The following is a 20,419-nucleotide window of genomic DNA, read 5'->3' as shown; positions in this document are numbered from 1 at the left end:
ATTTTGAATTATTGAATGTCGTTTTGCTTTTTTTTTTTTTTTTTTTTTTTTTTTGTTAAAATAAATTTTTTTTTTATTAATATTANTAAAAACCTGACAAAAAGAAGATAACAAACTTAAACATTGATTCGAGTTGGTATATATGGAGAATAAATCTCTTACAAAATAATAACTAACCAAAAAATTACGATTATTTTTCCTTTAATTATGCATGTGAGGCCATGCTAACCTTCTCCTAATGGTTCTCATTGATTATATATATCATTGTATCATTGCTTCATCATATGCTAAATGTTAACTTGCCATCTTTATTTTTGTCCTGTATTTTTATCTTTTTATAATTTTTATCCGTCGAATTTCGATACTAATCCACTATTTTTTTAAAAAAAATTTTAGTCATTTTTTTCGAAATGACATTATATACAAAGATATGACACTGATGTATGTAATATCATGTTAAGACTCCCGATGACAAAAACAAAAAATTGAAATGTACAATATTAAACTAAAATTTGAAAACATAAAAAATGAAAATTTTCCATTGGTTTAAGTTAATCGATTACCAATTATATCGCTGTCACACTTTTCTTCATCACTCAATATGAATAATTATAATTAAATCATTACACAATGTTAATAATTATTTGTCACATTAAGCCTCTTCTGCCCAAAGGCCCTTTTCCAAATAATTTTTGTTAATTAGTGTATAACCCTACGTCTCCTATAGAGCCAGATGGCGTATAGATAATTAATTTCAATAAATTAATTCCAATTTTTAGTTTTACTTACTTTTAGGAAACTTTAATTTCAATTATTGAAGTAGATAAATCTCCTTCAAAAAGGTGGTCCTTCAATTTAATTAATTTTTCCAATAATTTTGTACTTTAATTATTTTTATTATTCTATTAACTTCAATATAATAAAACACAATTCGTTTGGATAGTTAATTAAATACAACTTGAACAGATATAAAATTTTGATTAAGAAACAATAGTCAATGTCGACATATATATTCACCCACAAATCTTAATTAGTCTCCAAATCGCCAAATTAATAGTAACATGATTTCATTTTTATTCTCTTTTATAGAAATATATTCCGTAATTATAATTATTATAAATAGCAAATTTTAATTAATTAAATTGATAAAACTCATCAATATTTATATAATCAATAAGATCTTGATCATCTATCTCTTATATATTTTCAAATAGATTGGCAATAATAAATTTATGTTTGTAAGATGTGCTTGAAACTAGAGAAGTTGGCAAATGGTGAGTAAAACATTCTCGTTCTTGTACGTAATATCATATCAGCACTCTCGATGAAAAATGACTAAATTACCAAAAAAATTTGGAAGTTATGAGACTAAAACTCAATTTTAACAACATATATATGTAGGGGTGGGAGCGGGTCGGGCTTTCGGGTTCAGGTATCCGAAATGTTGGGTACCCGAAATTGTCGGGTAGTAAATTTTACTACCCGACACCAGCCCGATCATGTCGGGTACCCGATACCCGATCGGATATCGGTAAAATACCCGAACTCAAACCCAAAAATGACGGGTACCAGACGAACCCGATTTTTTTTTTAAAAAAATACCCGACCCGATCGGGTCGGAACGAGTACTCAATATCCTAGGATAAACGCCCACCCCTATATATATATATGACTAAAATTATAAAGAGATAAATATATCGAGAATAAAATAATAATAATTATTATAATAATTAAAAGAACAACAACTCAATGGAACACCTTGTAGAATGTAGACCACAAAAATTAAAGGATAGATATTTATACACATCACTTGAACAAATCGCACCTCCATTAATGATTATTTTTTAAACCGATTCTCTTTAAATATGTTAATTAATATAATTAATTAATGAATAAGAAGAAGAGACTAAATCATCCCGAACATGTAATTACAAGTTAAAAAACTCGTATTAATTGCGATAATCATTCTGGCACAATTGAATTAATGAATAAAATATAGTTTACGTGCGATCATTTAAATAAAAACAAATTGAATTGGCTTCTCTAGTTGGCAAGCATGTGTGTGGAAATGAGGGCAATTATGGTCGCCATTCCCATGCGCAATCATGCACTAGGATCACACACTCGATATCCTCAATTCATTCATGCCAATTATTTATTACTTCAAACTTCAATTATTTATTGCTTATTGGATTGTGAACATGTGTGATCATCTCACTTATAGCCAACCACACTTTGATTATATAAAAAAATATAATAGTTAATGTGTGTGTTTATACACAAAAACTTTCATGAGACGGTCTCACGAGTCAATTTTGTGAGACAGATCTCCTATTTGGGTCACTCAATTATTTTTTTTTCAAAAATATTACTTATTATTGTAAAAATAAACATGATCGATTTGTCTCACGGATCTCACAAGAGACCTACTAAATATATATGTGTGTGGAACAAATAAATTCAAAGAATGATGAAAAGTTGAAGTTTGACCAAGTACATTTCAAGATTGTGGTTTCTTTTCCTTTGTTTCTGTAGTCAAGTTTTTTTAAAAAATAAATTTAAACTGCTTAATTCATCTTTTATACTTCGTGATTTTGATTATATATGTATCACTTTTAGTTCGTTATATTTGTTTTTCTGCAATTTTAGTTTTTTTCTAACATGACACCTACATGTGAAGTGTTATTTCAACAGTATTATGAAAAATGACTAAAATTATCCAAAATTTAAAAGATATCAGGCTCAGATTGAAATATAATAACATAGAAAACTAGAATAAAAAAACTCTTTATGTTAAGTCAAGTCAGAAAGACATCTCAATCCAAAACAAGATCAACTTAATGGAAGAAGTCAAAAATTAAATCAAGTAGTTAATCCAACAATATAAGTATACTTGGCATACATAAATACACAAATGTATCTTCTATTTTTTTTAATATAAAAAATGAAGAATATATGACGAGGAACAAAATTGAAAGAATGACACTAAAACTAAAATTTGCCAACATCGAAGGTCAAAATATCAATAAAATAGAGAAATATATAGAAGCAACATTACAATTTTTTCTAAGTATAATAATTATTCTTTAATGAATATCTTATATAAATTTTTACATTATTTTCCCCAATGAATATAGTTTTCTCTTGTCTCTGAAGAAACTCGACTGATTGTTTAAGTTGTATGGTCTCCATTTCTTTTAATATCATTTTTTCTTTCCTTCGTTTTTGTTTTTATTTTCATTTAATTAATTAAAGTCAACTTATTTTTCACTTCCTATCGCCAATAAATAAGGGTGATCTCTTCAATTTAATCTAATCGAATCAAATCGAATAAACGAATAAATTGAACCAAAATGATTCGATTATTAGTTTTAAATTTGTTAATTCGACGAGGTCAATTATTTTTTAATTTTGAATATTATCAAAATCACTGTCGAGTAGAGGAGGTCAAATACTTGAATTTTTCCTTTTTTGTAATATATCTATTTTTGACTTATCTTTGTAATAATTTCAATCTGTTCGATTTTTTTAAGAATAAATTCAATTTGTTCAAATTTCAACGTGTACCATTTAATCCATATATTTTTTAAAAATTTAATTAATGGGTCATATAATTTTGTTGTTTGGTCTTTAACTAACTGGGCTAAATCCCCTATTCGCATAACTACTCCCCATATAGCCAAAGGCCTTTTCTCTAATCTGGACATAAATGCAATCCAAAAGGAATAATAAGGGAAAAAATTTAGAAAATCCTTAAAAAATATTATCCAAGAAAGATAAGGAGGAAAACTATGTAATAATAGAAAAAAATTTATTTTAAATGTCTTGGAAAACATTTTCTCATCAAGAACCTTGACTTATTTATTTTAAAATAATTAAATGTAAAAAAAATATTAATGTAGCTGAAAAATGTTTAAAATTAATTATTTGAATAAAATATATTTGATTGTTATTTTTATAATTTTTTTATTTTTATTTTGAATGTTGAATTGGTGGAAAGAAATAAAGATGAAGGTTTTATAAAGGAAGTGAATGATTATTTGTAGTTCAAATTCAACTGAATTGGCTGTTTGAGGGGATTTTGCACTTTATCTCATTATATTGTTTTTGAGGTTGAAAGTGTAACGTCGACGACTGTCTCCATTATATCACACGAGTCTTTTCAACGTGCTTATGTCCTAATTTAGACACACTCTAAAAAACAAGATTTTAGAAACGATGACATAAGAAATGAGTTGTGCTTTTTTCTTTTTTTTGTAGAGATTCTAAATGTCCGAGATTTTTTAGAGTACATAAAATTGTCTTAGTTTAGAGTGATTTCTGGCTTCTAAGTTTGAACTTCCGAAATCCTTACTTAGTGAGCTCTCGCCTTGGGTGCATACGAGTCGGATAAAGATGTAAATTAATCGAATCGAGTCGAATATAATAAATATATGAATACTCGAATTCGGCTAGAATTATTTCTTTTAGAGTTCGAGCTCGATTCAAAATTTGAAAATTTTAAAACTTTTGGCTCGAATTCGGTTCGAATTAAAGTTTCGAGTCGTCGTGCTAGGAATGTGGCATCACTCGTGCTAGGAATGTGGTGTCAAGTCGTCGCTCATCCATGCGCGTAGCATCGAGGGTATGAGAGCTACTCGGTCATCCTCATGCTGTCATCAGAACGTGTTCATCTTATATCACTCGCTCGATTGATAATTCAAAAAAAAAAATCTCAGTAGATCAATAACGATAGCAATCAAATGAGTGAGGCTTAAAATGATTCTTTGACTGTCAATATTTTAAAAAAAAAAACACACAATCTTGAAATGCATTTTACGGCCATAATTTAAAAATTATTTGTGCAAAAATAGACAGTGTGATCGCAAGCTCTCACTGTTTAATTCATTCTCTTGTTAAAAGCGTGTTACAAGTACAAGCTAACAGGAGTATAGAAATGCGACTTTAATTCAACTTAGGGACCCCTGTTGATAGATGTGTAGGCATGTAGGTGGAATTCTACATTAAAAACATGTAATTTGTTGAAGTGTATCTAACAAGTGCTCCTGTTGTGTTGTGATATTGATCGAAACGTTTAGACTATTCAATCTGTATTATTATCACAAATTATAGTTTTTTGTTAAAACGACAAATGTCAAGTGTTCGATTATCGTGGATTGTAAGAAATATAATTATTAAGAGAAAAAATTGTCGAAGTCTAATAATTTTTTTGGGGGGAAGAACGATCAAAACGTGACGCTTGAGCTATGCTATAATTTAAAATATTTGAGTTGCATAACAAAATTATTTTTTATTTTTTTAAAAATGCATAACAAATAATTTAAATATCATGAAAATGAAAAAAAAAATACTTAAATGACACTATCAGAAGGTGGTATTTGAATTAGACTCGAAAAGCGTGGTTGACGCAGTTGGACGTACAGGAGAAGACTTGTCTGAATTTGCTTCTATTATTGCTCGTTGTAAGCTGCTTATGATGGACAAGCCTGATCACACAGTGCGGTTCGTGCGACGAATAGCGAATGAATTATCTCATACTTTAGCTAAGAATTCAATGTATTATGTTAATCTTTGTCTTTGGAATGAGGCACCAAACTTTTTGGATGACATTCGCACCCTATATGTACTCGATTTGACCATATTTCTATAATAGATTGAGTATGTTTCTCTCAAAAAAAAAAAATCTTTGGTCGTTCACGTTTTTGAGGTTTGTGAGGAGTTTGTTACAAGACTAAAATAGATTTGATTCTCACTTAATTTATAATACTAGATTTATATAATATATTAGTGTTTTATAAAACATAAAAATATAATATATTGTATTATAGTTTTTATATTAGAATACTTTATGAGAATTTACTTTTATTTTCCTATATAAAACCTATATTTTAAAAAATAGCATTACTTAAAATTTTATAATATATCCTTATATTATCTAAATATCCTAAAATGCCCTATTTTATCATTTTCTATATCTCAATTTATTACTACAACTTCGTATAAATAAATTACTAAAAAAATATTCTATATATTTTATTTTTGGACTTGACATGAAATTTTTTTAACAATCATAAAAATGGGTAATTTACTATAATCATGAAATTTATAAATAATTTTGATTTTTTTCAATCTGATTTTAATTTGATAAATATTGATTTATACTGTTAGTAATACACTAATAATTTTCGTTTATCATTATTTTTAATTTCATCAATTTTTACTAAAAAATTTATTATCTATTATTTATTTTCAATTTAAAATTTTAAAAACAAAAAAAAATGAAGAAAAATAAATTATGATTCTGCACTAGCTATTCCATATTTCAAAATGAGAACTGTTCTTACGTTATTATTTATATAAAAAGTATTTATATATTTTTATATATAAAAAATTTCAAAATTTAATTTTGACCTTGTACTTTTGTAATGTAACATGCATTTTGTGTCCATATAAAAAGGTTTCAAATGAAGGCCAAATGAAAAAAAAAGCTTTAAAACGTATATTCGAAACTTAAAGCTATTTTTAAAAGTTAACTACCAAATTTCATTATGACGATTTTAGAAGATCATTTTTTTTGAACCCAAAACCGATGAAGTTTCATTAGCTCAAAGCAAGTTCATTATAATCATGAATTAAAGCATCATAAATAAAACTAGGAGCATCAAAGAGGACACAAGGACTAGCATGAGAAATGGCCGCTCGAGCAAGGTTGTGGGCAACCATATTCGCTTGTCGTCTAGTAAAATGAACTTTGTAGTAACGTTCTCTTGAAAGAAGTGAGCAACATTCTCCAATAATTGTTCCAAACTCGTTGCGATCTACTGCATTTGAGTGAACCGCCTCCACCGCGGTTTTCGAATCTGTTTCGAATATAATATGTTGCCTATCCAAAGATGCGGCCCAGGTTATGGCATCAAGTAGCGCCTTTGCTTCTGTTTCTCGTACTTCAATTGACACCTGGAATTTGAGCATCCTACAGACCATAAACTCACCCTTTGAATCCCGAACTACCGCTGCAGATCCAATCAAACGAGTCTCCCTAAAGATTGCCACATCGACATTACATTTCATGAATCTTGATGGTGGATTTTTCCAAGTAAGCTCCTCCTCAGATGCATTCATTTGAGAGTGTGTGATATGGGGTGATTTGCGAGCCGCTATCCAGTCATTGAGGATATCAACAGCTAATTTTATATTAACCCGGGTTGATCTTTCTACCACATTCCAGAGTTTGTCATTTTTGTATTTCCATATGCTCCATATAGTCATGAACATGGTGGGCAATAATTTATGGGGCCAGCATTCCAAACAGTCGAAAAACCATTGCATAAATGAATCTGAGTTAGTTGCCTTATCATTTACAAGGTGCACCAAGTTTACAGCTTCCCAACAAGCCTAAGCGTAAGGGCAATCAATGAACAAGTGCCAGTTATTCTCATTTCTGGATCCACATAGACCGCTGATGGAAGGTACGTCAATATGACGATTAAGCAGGTTCTGCCGACATGGGTTACATTTTCTTACAGCTTTCCAGATGAAGAATTTTACCTTTGGTGGTACATGGACTATCCACATTCGATTCCATAATACATGTGCGTGATGTGCACTATTCGAATTTGCAATATTTGTCATAAGGAGCCTGTATCCCGATTTGACTGTATAGCACCCATCTTTACTGAAATGCCATAATTGGATATCCTCAGATGCAGCCGTTGGTACTGGTATTTTCATGATTTCCTCAATATCCCTTTGTTCGAATAAGGCTTGCATTGTCATTGCCTTCCATTGATGTAAGTCTACGTCGATCAGCTCATGCACCATCATGGCACGGTGCTCTTCATCAAAGGCTGTTTGAATATAGAAATTTGCAGGATCACGTAACCAAGGATCTGTGCCGATGTTGATAGATTTTCCATCACCAATTTTCCAACGTGTTCCCCGTGCCAGTATAGCTTGAGAGCACCAGATGCTTCGCCATATGAAGCTAGGACTAGATCCTAGGCTTTCATTCAAGAATCCCTTTTTCGGATAATATTTAGCTTTGAGGAGCCGTGAAGATAAAGCATCAGGGGCCGTGATAAGTTTCCAGCCTTGCTTCCCAAGCATAGCGAGGTTATAGCCTTCCAAATTCCGATAGCTCAACCCACCAAATTCTTTTCGTATACACGGCCTATCCCAGGACATCCAATGAATCCCCCGTGCCCCGTTTGGCTTGGACCCCCACCAAAAGGAGTTCATCATTCGTTGAAGTTCATCTAGCAGAGAATTTCGTAACAAGAAACACTGCATGAAATACGTGGGCAGAGCATGAGCCACATATTTGAGGAGTACGTCACGCCCTGCCATGGATAGAGAGGTTCCTTTCAAATTTTGAATTCGCGTCCACAACCTCTCCCGTAGGTACCTGAATACAACCTTTTTCTTGCTACCAACTAACGAAGGAAGGCCCAGATATTTACCAGTGTCTAGCGGGTTCACCACCTCAAGTATGTTAGACAATTCCTCCCTCAAAGGTTGCTCAGTGTTCCTACTGTAGAAAATTCCAGATTTATGAAAATTGATAGCTTGCCCACTCGCTTGTTCGTATGTATTGAGGATATGCTTTATTGTAAGACATTCCTCCACCGATGCTCGGAAGAAGAGAAAGTTGTCATCGGCGAATAATAGATGTGAGATTATTGGAGCACCGCGGCATATTTTAATACCATGTAAGGCCCCACGTTGGACAGTCTTGTCTATTAGAGTAGACAGCCCTTGTGCACAGATAATGAACAGATAGGGTGAGAGGGGACACCCTTGACGTAATCCACGGCTCGGGGTTATCGGGCCAACAAGCTTATTATTCACCTTGATTGAATATTTCACAGTAGTGACACATAGCATAATTGATCGGACCCATCTTGGATCAAAGCCTAGGCGTAAGAGCATCAGCTTCAGGAAGCCCCAGCCAATTCTGTCATAAGCCTTGCTAACATCTATTTTCAATGCCACATCCCCTTTTTTTCCTCGGCACTTTCATTTCATGTAATGTATAATTTCAAAAGCTGCAATGACATTATTAGTGATGTAGCGATTTGGTACAAACGCCGCTTGAGAGTCTGAGATCAGTCGAGGTAGCACCTTCTTCAACCGATTTGCTAGCACTTTTGCCAAGATACGGTATAGGACATTGCATAGGGAGATAGGTCGCAAGTCCTTCATTGTAACATGGCTTCTACACTTAGGGATCAGCGTAATGATGGTGTCATTTAGAGAGTCTGGAAAGGACCATGCAATAACCAATTAGAACAGTTCCGAACCACGTCATCACTGATCAAATGCCAGAATTGCTGAAAAAAAAGCCGGGTTATAGCCATCGGGCCCTGGAGATTTGTCAGGATGCATTTGGAGGAGAGCTGTTCGAAACTCATCAGTAGTAAGTGAGGCAAGCAAGCTAGAGTTATCTGCAGCTGTTACCTTAGGATCAATTTGTGACACCACTGGATCATATTGAGCATCACTTGGCAAGAATAATTTCTGGAAGTAGTCGTGAGCAATTCTGCATAGCTCTTCTGGTTCATCATAAACCACCCCATCATCATCTGTCAATTTACAAATCTGGTTCATTGATTTTCTCCTGGTTGCCACTAAATGGAAGAATCTTGTGTTAAGATCTCCTTCTTTCATTCAGAATTGCTTAGCCCTTTGTTTCCAGTACGCCTCATGTTGCGCCAATAAGTTTGAAAGGGTGTCTCGCAGTTCTTGGGTTCTTGACAGAGACGTTGGATCCTCCTTGTCTCGTAGAGACTCGAGCATATTTTTTGTGCTGGCTATTCTATCTTTAAGATCTTGATTTAGCCTACGAATCCACGAGGATAGATGTGTGGATAAGTGATGTAATTTACCAGTCATATCTTGATTACCAGAATAAATCCAATGGCCAGTAACAATATCTGTGAGTTCTTGTTCCTTGAGCCACCTATTCTCGAATCTGAATTTCCACGCTGCAGTTTGTACACCGCCTGGTTCGGTATCGAGCAATATAGGTGAGTGGTCTGAGTGAGAAGCCAACAAGTTTGTCAATGTGGCCTGTGCAAATCGTGATTTCCAATGTGCTGTTGCCAAAGCCCGGTCCAATTGCTCTTCCACTGAGTTTATATGACCCCGATGTCTTTCCCAGGTGAAAGGGTGCCCTTGTATGGGAAGGTCATGTAGATTTGACTTGTTAATAGCTTCCCTAAATCCACGTATCATCCATTCTGGGTGCGCAATATGGCCTCTCTTTTCAGCATGACTCAAGATATCATTAAAGTCCCCAATCATGCACCATGGAAGAGTAGATGTGGCTGCCAGATTTCGAATAAGAGACCAAGATTGTCGTCTTCGTGTAGTTTCTGGAAATCCATAGAAACCCGTGAGCCTCCAATCTGCATAACTTGATTCCGATAATTTCATATCAATGTGGTTTTGCGAGTAATTCAGGATTGAGCACATGTCACGATATCGCCAAAGCACCGCTAAACCCCCACTTCGTCCATCACAATTTACAGAGAATGCCCCATCAAAACCAAGATAAATACGAATTTCTTCTACCTTATTTGAGAGAACTAGAGTTTCAGAGAGAAAAACCAAAGTAGGCATGTGAGTTCTTACTAACTCACGAAAATTTGGAACTGCCCGAGTGTGGCCCAAGCCCCGACAGTTCCAACTTAAGATAATCATGGTTGTCGGCAGGCCTGATGTTCAGGCTCTGCCGTTAGTAAGAGTTCATTGTGGTCAGTAGTAGTGTTTTGATAATTGCTTAGGTGATCATCTGACGCAGCACTTTGTGACCCTGAAACTACTATGGCATGTCTTTAAACTATTCGACTAATAAAATATTATAATAATTTTTTATGTTAAAAATAATTAATTTTAACTCTAGATATAAATCAAATCGATCGGTTATTCGGTTTTTTAGATAATCTACTCCATGCTTTAGTTAAAGTTAACTACAATTTACAGGGTTTAGTAACCAACGTTAAAAAATAAATGCAAAAACTTGTGTGAGACGGTCTCACGGGTCGTATTTTATGATACGGATCTCTTATTTGGGTCATCCATGAAAAAATATTACTTTTTATGCTAAAAATATTATTTTTTATTGTGAATATCAGTAGGATTGACCTGTCTCACAGATAAAGATTCATGAAACCATCTCACAAAATACTTATTCCAAAAATAAAAACCTTTCTAAGTACATAGGATTTGATAATTTTCGTCCTCCCACCATTTCTTTTTTCTTACACTGAGCGGATAGACGAGTGAAAAACCCTTCGCTTGTGAAACTCTCTCGTCCAGGGTCTGAGGAGAGGTCAATTGCTAATTCAGCTCATTTTTCTCTTAATTTTGCGCTAATTTATGGGCTGTAATATCTGGTTTTTATACACATTTTCGTGGGATTTTGATCATATTTATCAGATCTGTTACCAGATCGGTCATTTTTAGGGTTTCCTTTTGTGATGGCTCTAGAATTCGATGCGATCTGTGAACTGGGTTTTAAATGTTTGATATTTTTAGGTAACTCGTGTTTTTTTTCCCTGAGAGTGGACTTACCGAGGAACGAAATAATAGGGAAGACCTGAATTGGTGGAAATAAGTGTACTTTTCTGTCAATGAATCGAAATGACTGCGTGATGTAGATAAATGTTTTTTTGCTTTTGAAGCCAGTGTGATTTATGTAGTAAAACATATTTCTTTGTCGGGAAAGTAGCCTTGAGCTAAATGTATAGATGAAAGTAGTACTCACTAGTCGCTGCCTTCGTTGTACTTTTGAACTGCTGCAGGTCTGATTTGTGGTGTATTAACAAACAAAATTATCTAATCCCAATCACTATACGCTAGCAAAATCGCTGAATTTTAAGTATCAAGTTGTTTATGGTGTTTCTTTTGTCCTTTGATGTACATAAGTCATCTGTAGCATATCCTAGCTAGTAAGAAGAGTATCAGATGATAAGTTTTTGGCTGCAAGTTACTCTATTTAGTGGTGCTTGTGTTGAAATGATGCTTCTGTCATTCTTGATGCAAGGAAATACTTGTAAAAAAGCTAGGTAAAATGGTCCCTGGATTGTTTTATACTCCAATTAATGTCTCATGGAATGAATTGCTGTGGTTAATCAGCTGGTAAACTTGAATAATGCAATTATATGGAAATATCCTCATTATAATCATGTTCTATATTGTCTCATAAATCGTAAGAAGTCTATATAGTAAACTCAGACAATTCTGGGAAAAAGCTTCTCCCCAATTGGTTGACTTGATTTGTTGATTATGTCTGGATGGAAACTCAAATATCTAACCATTTTAGTTTTAAGTTTTGACCTTAACTTGTTTCATATGTTTCGTGTAGACCTAATTTGAGAATTGATGGCATCCAAGTTGCAGCAAGTGCAAGCCAAGGTTTTACAAGCCTCACAATTTGTCGCCAAGCATGGATCTACCTACCACAAGCAATTGTTGGAGCAAAATAAAGAATACATTGTAGACCCGCCAACTGTGGAGAAATGCAATGAGTTGGCAAAACAGTTGTTCTACACTCGTCTTGCGAGGTTACTCTGCATCCTTGCGTTACATCCATGGTTTTGATTGGAATTTTTGGACAGCTTATCAATCTTCTTTCTTAGAAATTTAAACCTCTGTATGGCTCTGTTTTCCAATATAATTTGGTCAATAGATACAACCTCAACGATGATAATAGGTGTATTAACGATGTAAGGAAGGTTATATTGATTGAAAGAAAGTGCTCAACTTGAAATAATCCTAATAGAATGAAACCAAGCTGGAATGGAAATAAATCTAACAAGACAGGGCCACTTTCTCTCTTGCCCCTACCAGCTTCTAGTACAACTGAAATTTGGAATAATTTCTGGATGCTAACACTAACAACTATTATCTCTTTTATTCTTTTTTTCCTCTTCCTGCTTCTTTCTCTCTCGCCTAGTATTCCTCAAACATGGAGTTTGAAATGATGGGCCTCCACTCTTCACCCTGTTCTTTGTCCCAAATGAGACTGCATCAGGTTTGTTAACGCTTAGGAAAAAAATAATGGTTGTTGCCTAAAAAATCTAGAAATTCTTTTTTGTTCAGTTTTCTATCTTAATATTTATGTTGTTGGATGACGACTAACCTGAATGAGAGACAATGCTGTTATTAGTTCATGTGTTGGCGCCAACGCCCATGATATAAATGGCTGACGTATGCACAAATAAGTATCTACCATCACTTATGCAACATGACCTCTTCTCCAAGGGTGTCTATTGCTGGATCTATCGGCCCCAACGCCTATGATATAAATGCCTCTAAGGCGAGAGGTGCTTGATTTCGACAACTATGGGTTTAAGTAGTTCATGTATCTTACTTCTTGACCAAGAAATTAGGGTAGGTTGGGGCATAGTATTTAGGGTGCAAGGCGCATTAAAGCGCTAGGGTGCATTGGTACCTGAGGCGTAAAGTGCTAGGCGAAGCGCATACTTTATCGGAATAAAGCGCATTTTGCACAAATTTTAAAGTTCAACATATATAAAGTAATTTATATTATTTAAATTAAATATTTTTCACGAAGATAACATTCAATAAAAATAAAAATTCATTAATAGATAATGTAACATAAATCATAACAAAAAACAAACTCCAATCATCTAAAATTCATTAGTAAATCATAAGGTCATTTTAGTATATTAAAAAAAACTTAAAAAATCTAAATAATCAAATTCATCTTCATCCTCCTCATCTTATGATCATCATCATCTCCAGAAGCTGAAGCTCCAGAGATTGGAACGTTCGATAGCAGAGAGGGAAATGTAGATTGCAGACTCGGAGACAGAGACCTGCAGACATAGAAAGAATTTGAGGCAGAGACGCGTAGAGCTGCAGAAATTAAAGCCATGGTCTCCTTCTTAAGTCATGATAGATAATTTTGTGCCAAATTAAGATTTTTGGATGGTCAAAACATTTTCCTTCCTTTGATGAAATTTACATATAATAAACTTGGTCCCATACTCATTGCGTGCCTCATTCAGCTAAGTTTCTGCTAAATTTATTTAAGCAATCGACTGTTTTGATGAACCCCCACCACAAATGTGTTATTTTTGTTTTTGGCCTCCTCTGCATCTTTGTTTAACATCATAATCATCCATGTGCAGCATTCCAGGTCGTACTGAGTCATTCTGGAAGGAACTGGATTATGTGAAGAATATGTGGAAGAACAGGCAGGAGCTGAAGGTAGAGGATGCAGGCATTGCGGCTTTGTTTGGGCTCGAGTGCTTTGCATGGTTCTGTGCTGGTGAGATCATCGGAAGGGGATTCACTTTTACTGGTTACTATCCCTGAAAAAAGAAGTAGTTATAATCATTGGCAAGGACCATTCTTACCTGCATCCTTTTGTTTCTCTTCAAAGTTTTGAAGCTGAGAAAGCACAGTTGAATATGATTTGTCTCCAATAATTATTAGTGTATTTTTGACTATTAGTTATCCCTCAACTGATGCAGCAGCTAGCTTCCTTTGTTGAAAAGAGTCTATATATGGTTTGCACCAAAATAAGATATGCAAATGCAAATGCCATCTCTTCATGTGAATTCCGTTTTGCTGAAAAAATATTTTGATTTGTTTGGTGACAGAAGTAAACTTGAATTGTCCTTTCATACGAGTAATGTTTTTTTTAAAAAAAAAAAAAGATGAAAAAAGGTAAATATTTGTCGTATTTCATTTCTTCTAGTTGAGTTCTATGATAGTTTTGTCATCCTGAAAAAGATTATGATGGCATATTTTGGTCCCAACAGACTTTGGGTTCAAATATGGGGCTTTTATTTTGGTACATTTGAAGAGATGAACATATCAAAATTTTATATATATATTTCTTCACAAAACACTTTAATCAAAATGCGTGTAGAACTTAATTTCCTCGTTCAATTATTTCACTATGATAACAAGTGAAAATGATTGATTATTTTAATAATCGGATGTCAATTTATCGGAATATTCAAAGTAAATTGCAGAACTTATTCAATTTATCTATAAATTCACGTGAATAGAATATTATCTCACTTGTGAAGATATATCTCAAAACCTAATTGAAATTTAATTACACTGTTACTTATTGAGTGATGTATAAAATTATTGTATTTCATAACAGTAATTTATAATAATGTTTATTTTGCTATATTATGAAGTGTAAAACCTTGACTATTTTTGTTCTTTGAAAATATAATTTATTTAGGCAAAATTATATTTGTTTTTGTAAAACATAAAATATAGTGAATTTTTTTAAAAAAAAGGAAAATGAATTTTTTTAATTTTTTCCAAGCCACGTAATAAAAGGAGGCCTTAGCCAATCAGAGAGCAGAGGCGACGCAAAAATTCCGAATAATTGAGAGGGCATTTTAGTAATTTAGAAATAACTAGAGCAAGAAAACGCAGGAGAAGCTACGCAGGGCAAGCGTCCATGATATATAAGAGAGAAGAATAGCAGTTGAAAAGGAAATCGGCAATGCCAGAGCGATACGCCGTTGTTCGGCACCGGACTTGCCCCGCCGTCGCCGCATTCATTCTAGTCATAATTGTTTTCGTAGAAGCCGTCGATGAACGTCAGGTGTTTTTCTTATTGATTTATTAGCCTTTTTTGCGAAAAATGAGTTTCTGTGTGGTTTTTCATTCAGCCGTTGTCCATGAACAGGTTGTGTGCAGCAAAACCTGTGTGGCGGAGAACTGCAATAGTACGTCTCTTCGAAAGAATGCTTTGCGAGTTTGCGAATGATATTGATTGGTCACTGTTTGTTGTGGTGCTTAATTTCATCTGTTTTTGTTTGATTAATCTGAAATGTGTACGCAGCGATTGGGATAAGGTACGGGAAGTACTGTGGTGTAGGTTGGACTGGATGTCCGGGAGAGAAACCTTGCGATGACCTGGATGCTTGTTGCAAAATTCATGATGAATGTGTGGAGAGAAAAGGTATTTGACTTGTAATGATGCCTGCATTCTCTGTCTGATTGGCGTGGTTTGTCCTTGGATTTGACTTTTCAAACGACTTTCAATTATGCCTGCATTCTGTGTCATTTGCATGGAGTACAATGACTCGAAAGATAATCAAAACCTAATTGAAAATTTTAATTTGGATCTCGCCAAAAGCGTGTGTATGATTTAACTTCTTTTGTAATTTTCTGTTGCAAATTTTTTGTGAGCCGTTTATTTGCTATTTTTCCCTTTTGCTTGTTTATGGATGAGAGCATCGAAATTGAAGTGAGACGTGTTTATTGGTGAATTGTATTCACAAGTTCTTTTGTCGTCCAGCTGATTATAATTTTTTTTCTTATTTCTGATAAGATAAAAGAAACTTGTTTGGTTGAATTTTGTGCAATAAGTAGTCCCATGCCTCGGACCTCCAACTTTTGACTGCCATTGTTATGCTTGTGCTTCTTCAATTGCGAATGATGTGTTCTTTGGCATAATAGAGAAATATCTGCCTCCCATATGCATTTATGATTGATGGCATTGCCAACAATACAACCATTGGCATTTTTCTGATTCACCTTAGTGGATCAATGTGAATGGACGACTTCTCAACGGATAACTGGGCTGAGGATTTGTATAGTTCATTTTCCACTGTATGATGCTCTGCTGTCAACAAAATATTGCTTGGAAAAGTTGAAGCCAGAAATAGTATTTCTCAAATAAAAATCTGAATGGCACAATTCACAAATATTATTTAGCATTTGAAATGGTTGATTCATGGGAGCTATGTTAGTCCTGTGGTGTACTGTAGTAAATCTCTCATTTTAATGGAGCCAAGTCATACGAAATGTTCAATTTGTTTTTCTTTCAAATCCCAATCCGCGTGCTTGTCTTTTTGTTTTTTAATCGCCAATTCAGTTTCCGTCATTGAATAAACTAAAGCTCAGATAACTCATATTAAAGCCATTGCTCGACTTGTAAGGTTAATTGGTCATTCCTCTGTATCTTTCTGCTTCATCACGGTTATCTCTACTACATATATATTCCACACTTTTAATTGCTGATTTCAGGTTCTTTTGGTTGATGTGATATCTGTCTTTTAAGTTAACTCTCATACTCTGATGGTTCAATCATTTTACCTGGTGCATGCATGTTAAACTTTTCATAGATCAAGCCCAAGTAATTTGAACTAATTTCCACTCCTTTATCAGTCAGTTCATGACGACAGACAATTTTGCATTTTCTTGACCTCAGAAATTCGTCTGAATTTTCTTGTCTACATTCTATACTTGATTCCTTCTTAACACCTAGATCTTATATGTTACTACATTATTTCTACTTTCGACCTTGATGAAATTTCGATGATATAAAAAAGTAAAAAATGTACACCTTAAGCAACAAACTCTAATATGCTCAATGACTTTCACGTCTTTTAAATTACATACCGGCCATTACTTAATAACCAAGAGAGAATTGTTTGTAAATGGAATTTTCTTTGCCAATTTTATGATTTTTTTTGTCTTGTAACTTTATGAATTTTCAACGATAGAGGTCAGGAATATTCTCTTAACATATGCAGTGTTGTTTTAGGATACATCTAACTTTTACTGCTATTGAGAAATTCATTCGAGGAAATCACCAAAAAATGGAGTGTAAATGTACTTCACTATGATGTCATTGTTTTTCTCTTGGAAATTGAGGTGCAGAAAAGATACATTTTGGAGCACCCTTGGTGTATGACTTAGATGTTATCAACAGCCGTCCAACTGTTGTGAGGCTTGTTAACCAAATATTGATTTACACCCGTATGAGAAGTTTGCATGCACTTGAATGCTGATTGCTGAGATTGAATTACCTGATTGCATACCTCTAATCTATGTAAGAAAGACTGTATTGCTGATTGTTTAACCTTGTCTTGATATGTCATTATTAAGAAATTGAACAATGTACAACCTGGTCAACTTGAACAAGGATAGACTTTTTAAGGAACAGTTAGAAGCTTATAATGTTTATTAAAATTTTTAGTGTTTTGTGTTTTTTTGCTTATCTTTCTTGCTGGAAGTCCACGATGTGTTTGGATCTGGTCCAATAGTTACTGATTTGACTCCCAATGAATGGCCGAGATAGAGGTACTGAACAGGGGCAGCCACCCCCCTGCATTGAAAATATCCATACGGAAATATTTATTTCACACACTGCGGAGAAGATGAATATGCCATTTTGCTTCATATATTTTGATTGGCTTTTAATGGTTTCGTCCCCTCAAATTTCTGGATTTGCCGCTCCCACAATGTAACCTTCTGCTTGCTTTTTGTCAAATGGTCTTTATATTTATCACAAATGCATATTCTGGATACAAAGGATCGAATGGCTCTGGTCGGTAGGTTGCACTATTTGAGGCTAGTTGAACTGGGCCCTTTTTACTAAATTTTACTGAATTTGCATTGTGGATACAGAGGTTACTTTTGGTGACCATCGAACTCCTGGGTTCAAACTTGATAATTACTTCCTCTTAGATAAATTAAATTTGTTTTCTTGTTGTAACACACCTTCAACTCATAAACGAAGCTTTTACTTGTATTATCGTTCTTTTTCATCAATGTGGAATAACATCTAATCTCTTCCTTCCTCAAACCATTTCGACTGAACTCATGTTTGAAAGATTATTATTAGGTAGATTTTTGTATACGAAATTTTCTGATTTTAATATATCGACCGGCATATTCTTGATGTTTTCAGGTTTGACCAATATCAAATGCCACGAGAAGTTTAAAAGGTGCATAAAAAAAGTACATAAAAATGGAAATGCTGGTTTCTCAAAGACCTGTCCTTATGATACAGCAGTGCCTACAATGGTACAGGGTATGGATATGGCAATTTTATTCAGCCAGTTTGGCAACTCAAAGATAGAACTTTGATAGGCTAGCTTAATGTAGATACAACATGAATTTTATTGAAGGTATGTCCCTTTAGAAATTGTAATTTAGCTAGTGGACTGCCTTCGGAGACATGATTCATATCTGTATTTTTGGCTCCAGTTTACGCTTGAAGTGATGATAATGTGACAAGTTATCAATTCTTATTATTATTATTTAAATTAAATCACTTCTCTTCTATTTGTGATTTTTTTTAAAAAAATATCCTCTCTGCCTTGTTCTTTTGTTTGACGAGGGCAATGTTCGAGTTGAGCACTTGAGCTCAAAAGTTGACTGATACTTAACAGCTCAGCTTAGGCTTGTGAGCCCATCTCAAGAATTTTACTTTTCAAATTGTTCACAATTTCATATCGTAATTTCGGCACGACTTTGAATTCATGAACTAATTTAAGAGAGATACGAGTGTAGTGAGTAGAGAAGCTTAATATAGCTTCGGATGATTATNTTACAGCAGATTGAATAAACAAAGGGTCGTAATCCCAATGATGAAAATCTATCCAAAAGTTCAATGCCTGCTTGGTTAACAAACGTGCAACTTGATTGGCCTGAAGAGAACAATGCTGTATGGTTGCTCCATCCACCTGGTTGGAAAGTTCTTGATATTATCAGTAAGAGTCGCATCCTGAGAAAGAGGTGAGTCTCGACAATGCACAGGATCAAGGACAGCCGATGAGCCACAGAGAGGCCCTCGCGCATCGGAAAAGATTCAGCAATGCGTGCCATAAATATACCCGGGAGACATCTAGCCAAATCGAAAACGACCACTTCCCTAAATCATCCCTACCCACAACGCCTAAGAGCTCCTTTCCTAACTAAACTCACACATCTGGGATTTGAACCCATTACCTAAGAGGTCTTTGGCTCTTACCCTTGTTAGTTGTTACTAAATCAAGAGATCCTTGATATCTCAATAGTTTTTTTTTTTTTTTTAATCCAAGGTGTTTAGGACATTATGAATCATACGCCGGCCTCCTGTGGCTTAAAATTAATTTTTTTGAACAATTTTATTTTGTGGTGGCAGAAAGAAAAATATCATATATAAGAAGTTGTGGCCGTATCCTTTAAGTCTAAACTCAATGTTAGCTTGACTTTGTAAAATTTTTAAGAAGTTGACTTACTTACATATTTGGTCTAATTAGAGTAATCCATAATAACCATGATCATGATGCTTTGGTTTAGTATTGTCTTAAAATAATTGTAAATTTGTGAATACTTTTTGAAAAATTATATTTAAATTTCAAGCTGATCAAATAAAAAACTCAAATTAAATCAGTAAAAAAACATGGATTGGGTAGAAAAATAAACCACAAGGGTAACGAACAGGGATGCATTCACATATGAGTAGGTCTTTTGTGAGACGGTATCACGGATCATTATCTGTGAGATGGATCAAGTCTACCGATATTCACAATAAAAAGTAATATTCTTAGCATAAAAAATAATATTTTTTAATGGATGACCCAAATAAGAGATCTGTATCACAAAATACGACTCGTGAAATTGTGTCAGAGAAGTTTTT

The 20,419-nt window shown here is 34.0% G+C and overlaps 3 protein-coding genes across 3 annotated transcripts; 2 read left to right on the top strand and 1 right to left on the bottom strand.

Annotated features, from left to right (window-relative positions):
- Positions 1 to 9,666: 9,666 nt before the first annotated feature.
- LOC140963314 (uncharacterized) lies at positions 9,667 to 10,701 on the bottom strand. Its single transcript, XM_073422601.1, has one exon. The coding sequence runs from the start codon at positions 10,699 to 10,701 to the stop codon at positions 9,667 to 9,669; it is 1,035 nt and encodes a 344-aa protein (XP_073278702.1).
- A 516-nt stretch (positions 10,702 to 11,217) lies between these two features.
- On the top strand, positions 11,218 to 14,495 carry LOC140962271 (uncharacterized). The gene is made up of 3 exons (XM_073421127.1): positions 11,218 to 11,332; positions 12,368 to 12,566; positions 14,160 to 14,495. The coding sequence occupies exons 2-3, from the start codon at positions 12,385 to 12,387 to the stop codon at positions 14,344 to 14,346; spliced, it is 369 nt and encodes a 122-aa protein (XP_073277228.1). The 5' UTR covers positions 11,218 to 11,332; positions 12,368 to 12,384; the 3' UTR covers positions 14,347 to 14,495.
- Positions 14,496 to 15,390: 895 nt separating this feature from the next.
- On the top strand, positions 15,391 to 19,078 carry LOC140962479 (probable phospholipase A2 homolog 1). The gene is made up of 4 exons (XM_073421408.1): positions 15,391 to 15,604; positions 15,689 to 15,728; positions 15,845 to 15,964; positions 18,704 to 19,078. The coding sequence occupies exons 1-4, from the start codon at positions 15,503 to 15,505 to the stop codon at positions 18,880 to 18,882; spliced, it is 441 nt and encodes a 146-aa protein (XP_073277509.1). The 5' UTR covers positions 15,391 to 15,502; the 3' UTR covers positions 18,883 to 19,078.
- Positions 19,079 to 20,419: the final 1,341 nt, after the last annotated feature.

This window comes from Primulina huaijiensis, chromosome 17 (assembly GCF_012295235.1).
Source record: "Primulina huaijiensis isolate GDHJ02 chromosome 17, ASM1229523v2, whole genome shotgun sequence".
In the NCBI taxonomy this organism is placed as follows: domain Eukaryota; kingdom Viridiplantae; phylum Streptophyta; class Magnoliopsida; order Lamiales; family Gesneriaceae; genus Primulina; species Primulina huaijiensis.
This window is presented reverse-complemented; position numbering and strand designations above follow the sequence as displayed.

Excerpts from the sequence above, each read along its gene's own strand:
- LOC140963314 (XM_073422601.1), bottom strand. The coding sequence starts at position 10,701 with ATGATTATCTTAAGTTGGAACTGTCGGGGCTTGGGCCACACTCGGGCA.
- LOC140962271 (XM_073421127.1), top strand. The coding sequence starts at position 12,385 with ATGGCATCCAAGTTGCAGCAAGTGCAAGCCAAGGTTTTACAAGCCTCA. Across the intron at positions 12,567-14,159 it reads TTCTACACTCGTCTTGCGAG|CATTCCAGGTCGTACTGAGT; the intron begins GTTACTCTGCAT and ends ATCCATGTGCAG.
- LOC140962479 (XM_073421408.1), top strand. The coding sequence starts at position 15,503 with ATGCCAGAGCGATACGCCGTTGTTCGGCACCGGACTTGCCCCGCCGTC. Across the intron at positions 15,605-15,688 it reads AAGCCGTCGATGAACGTCAG|GTTGTGTGCAGCAAAACCTG; the intron begins GTGTTTTTCTTA and ends GTCCATGAACAG. Across the intron at positions 15,965-18,703 it reads TGAATGTGTGGAGAGAAAAG|GTTTGACCAATATCAAATGC; the intron begins GTATTTGACTTG and ends TGATGTTTTCAG.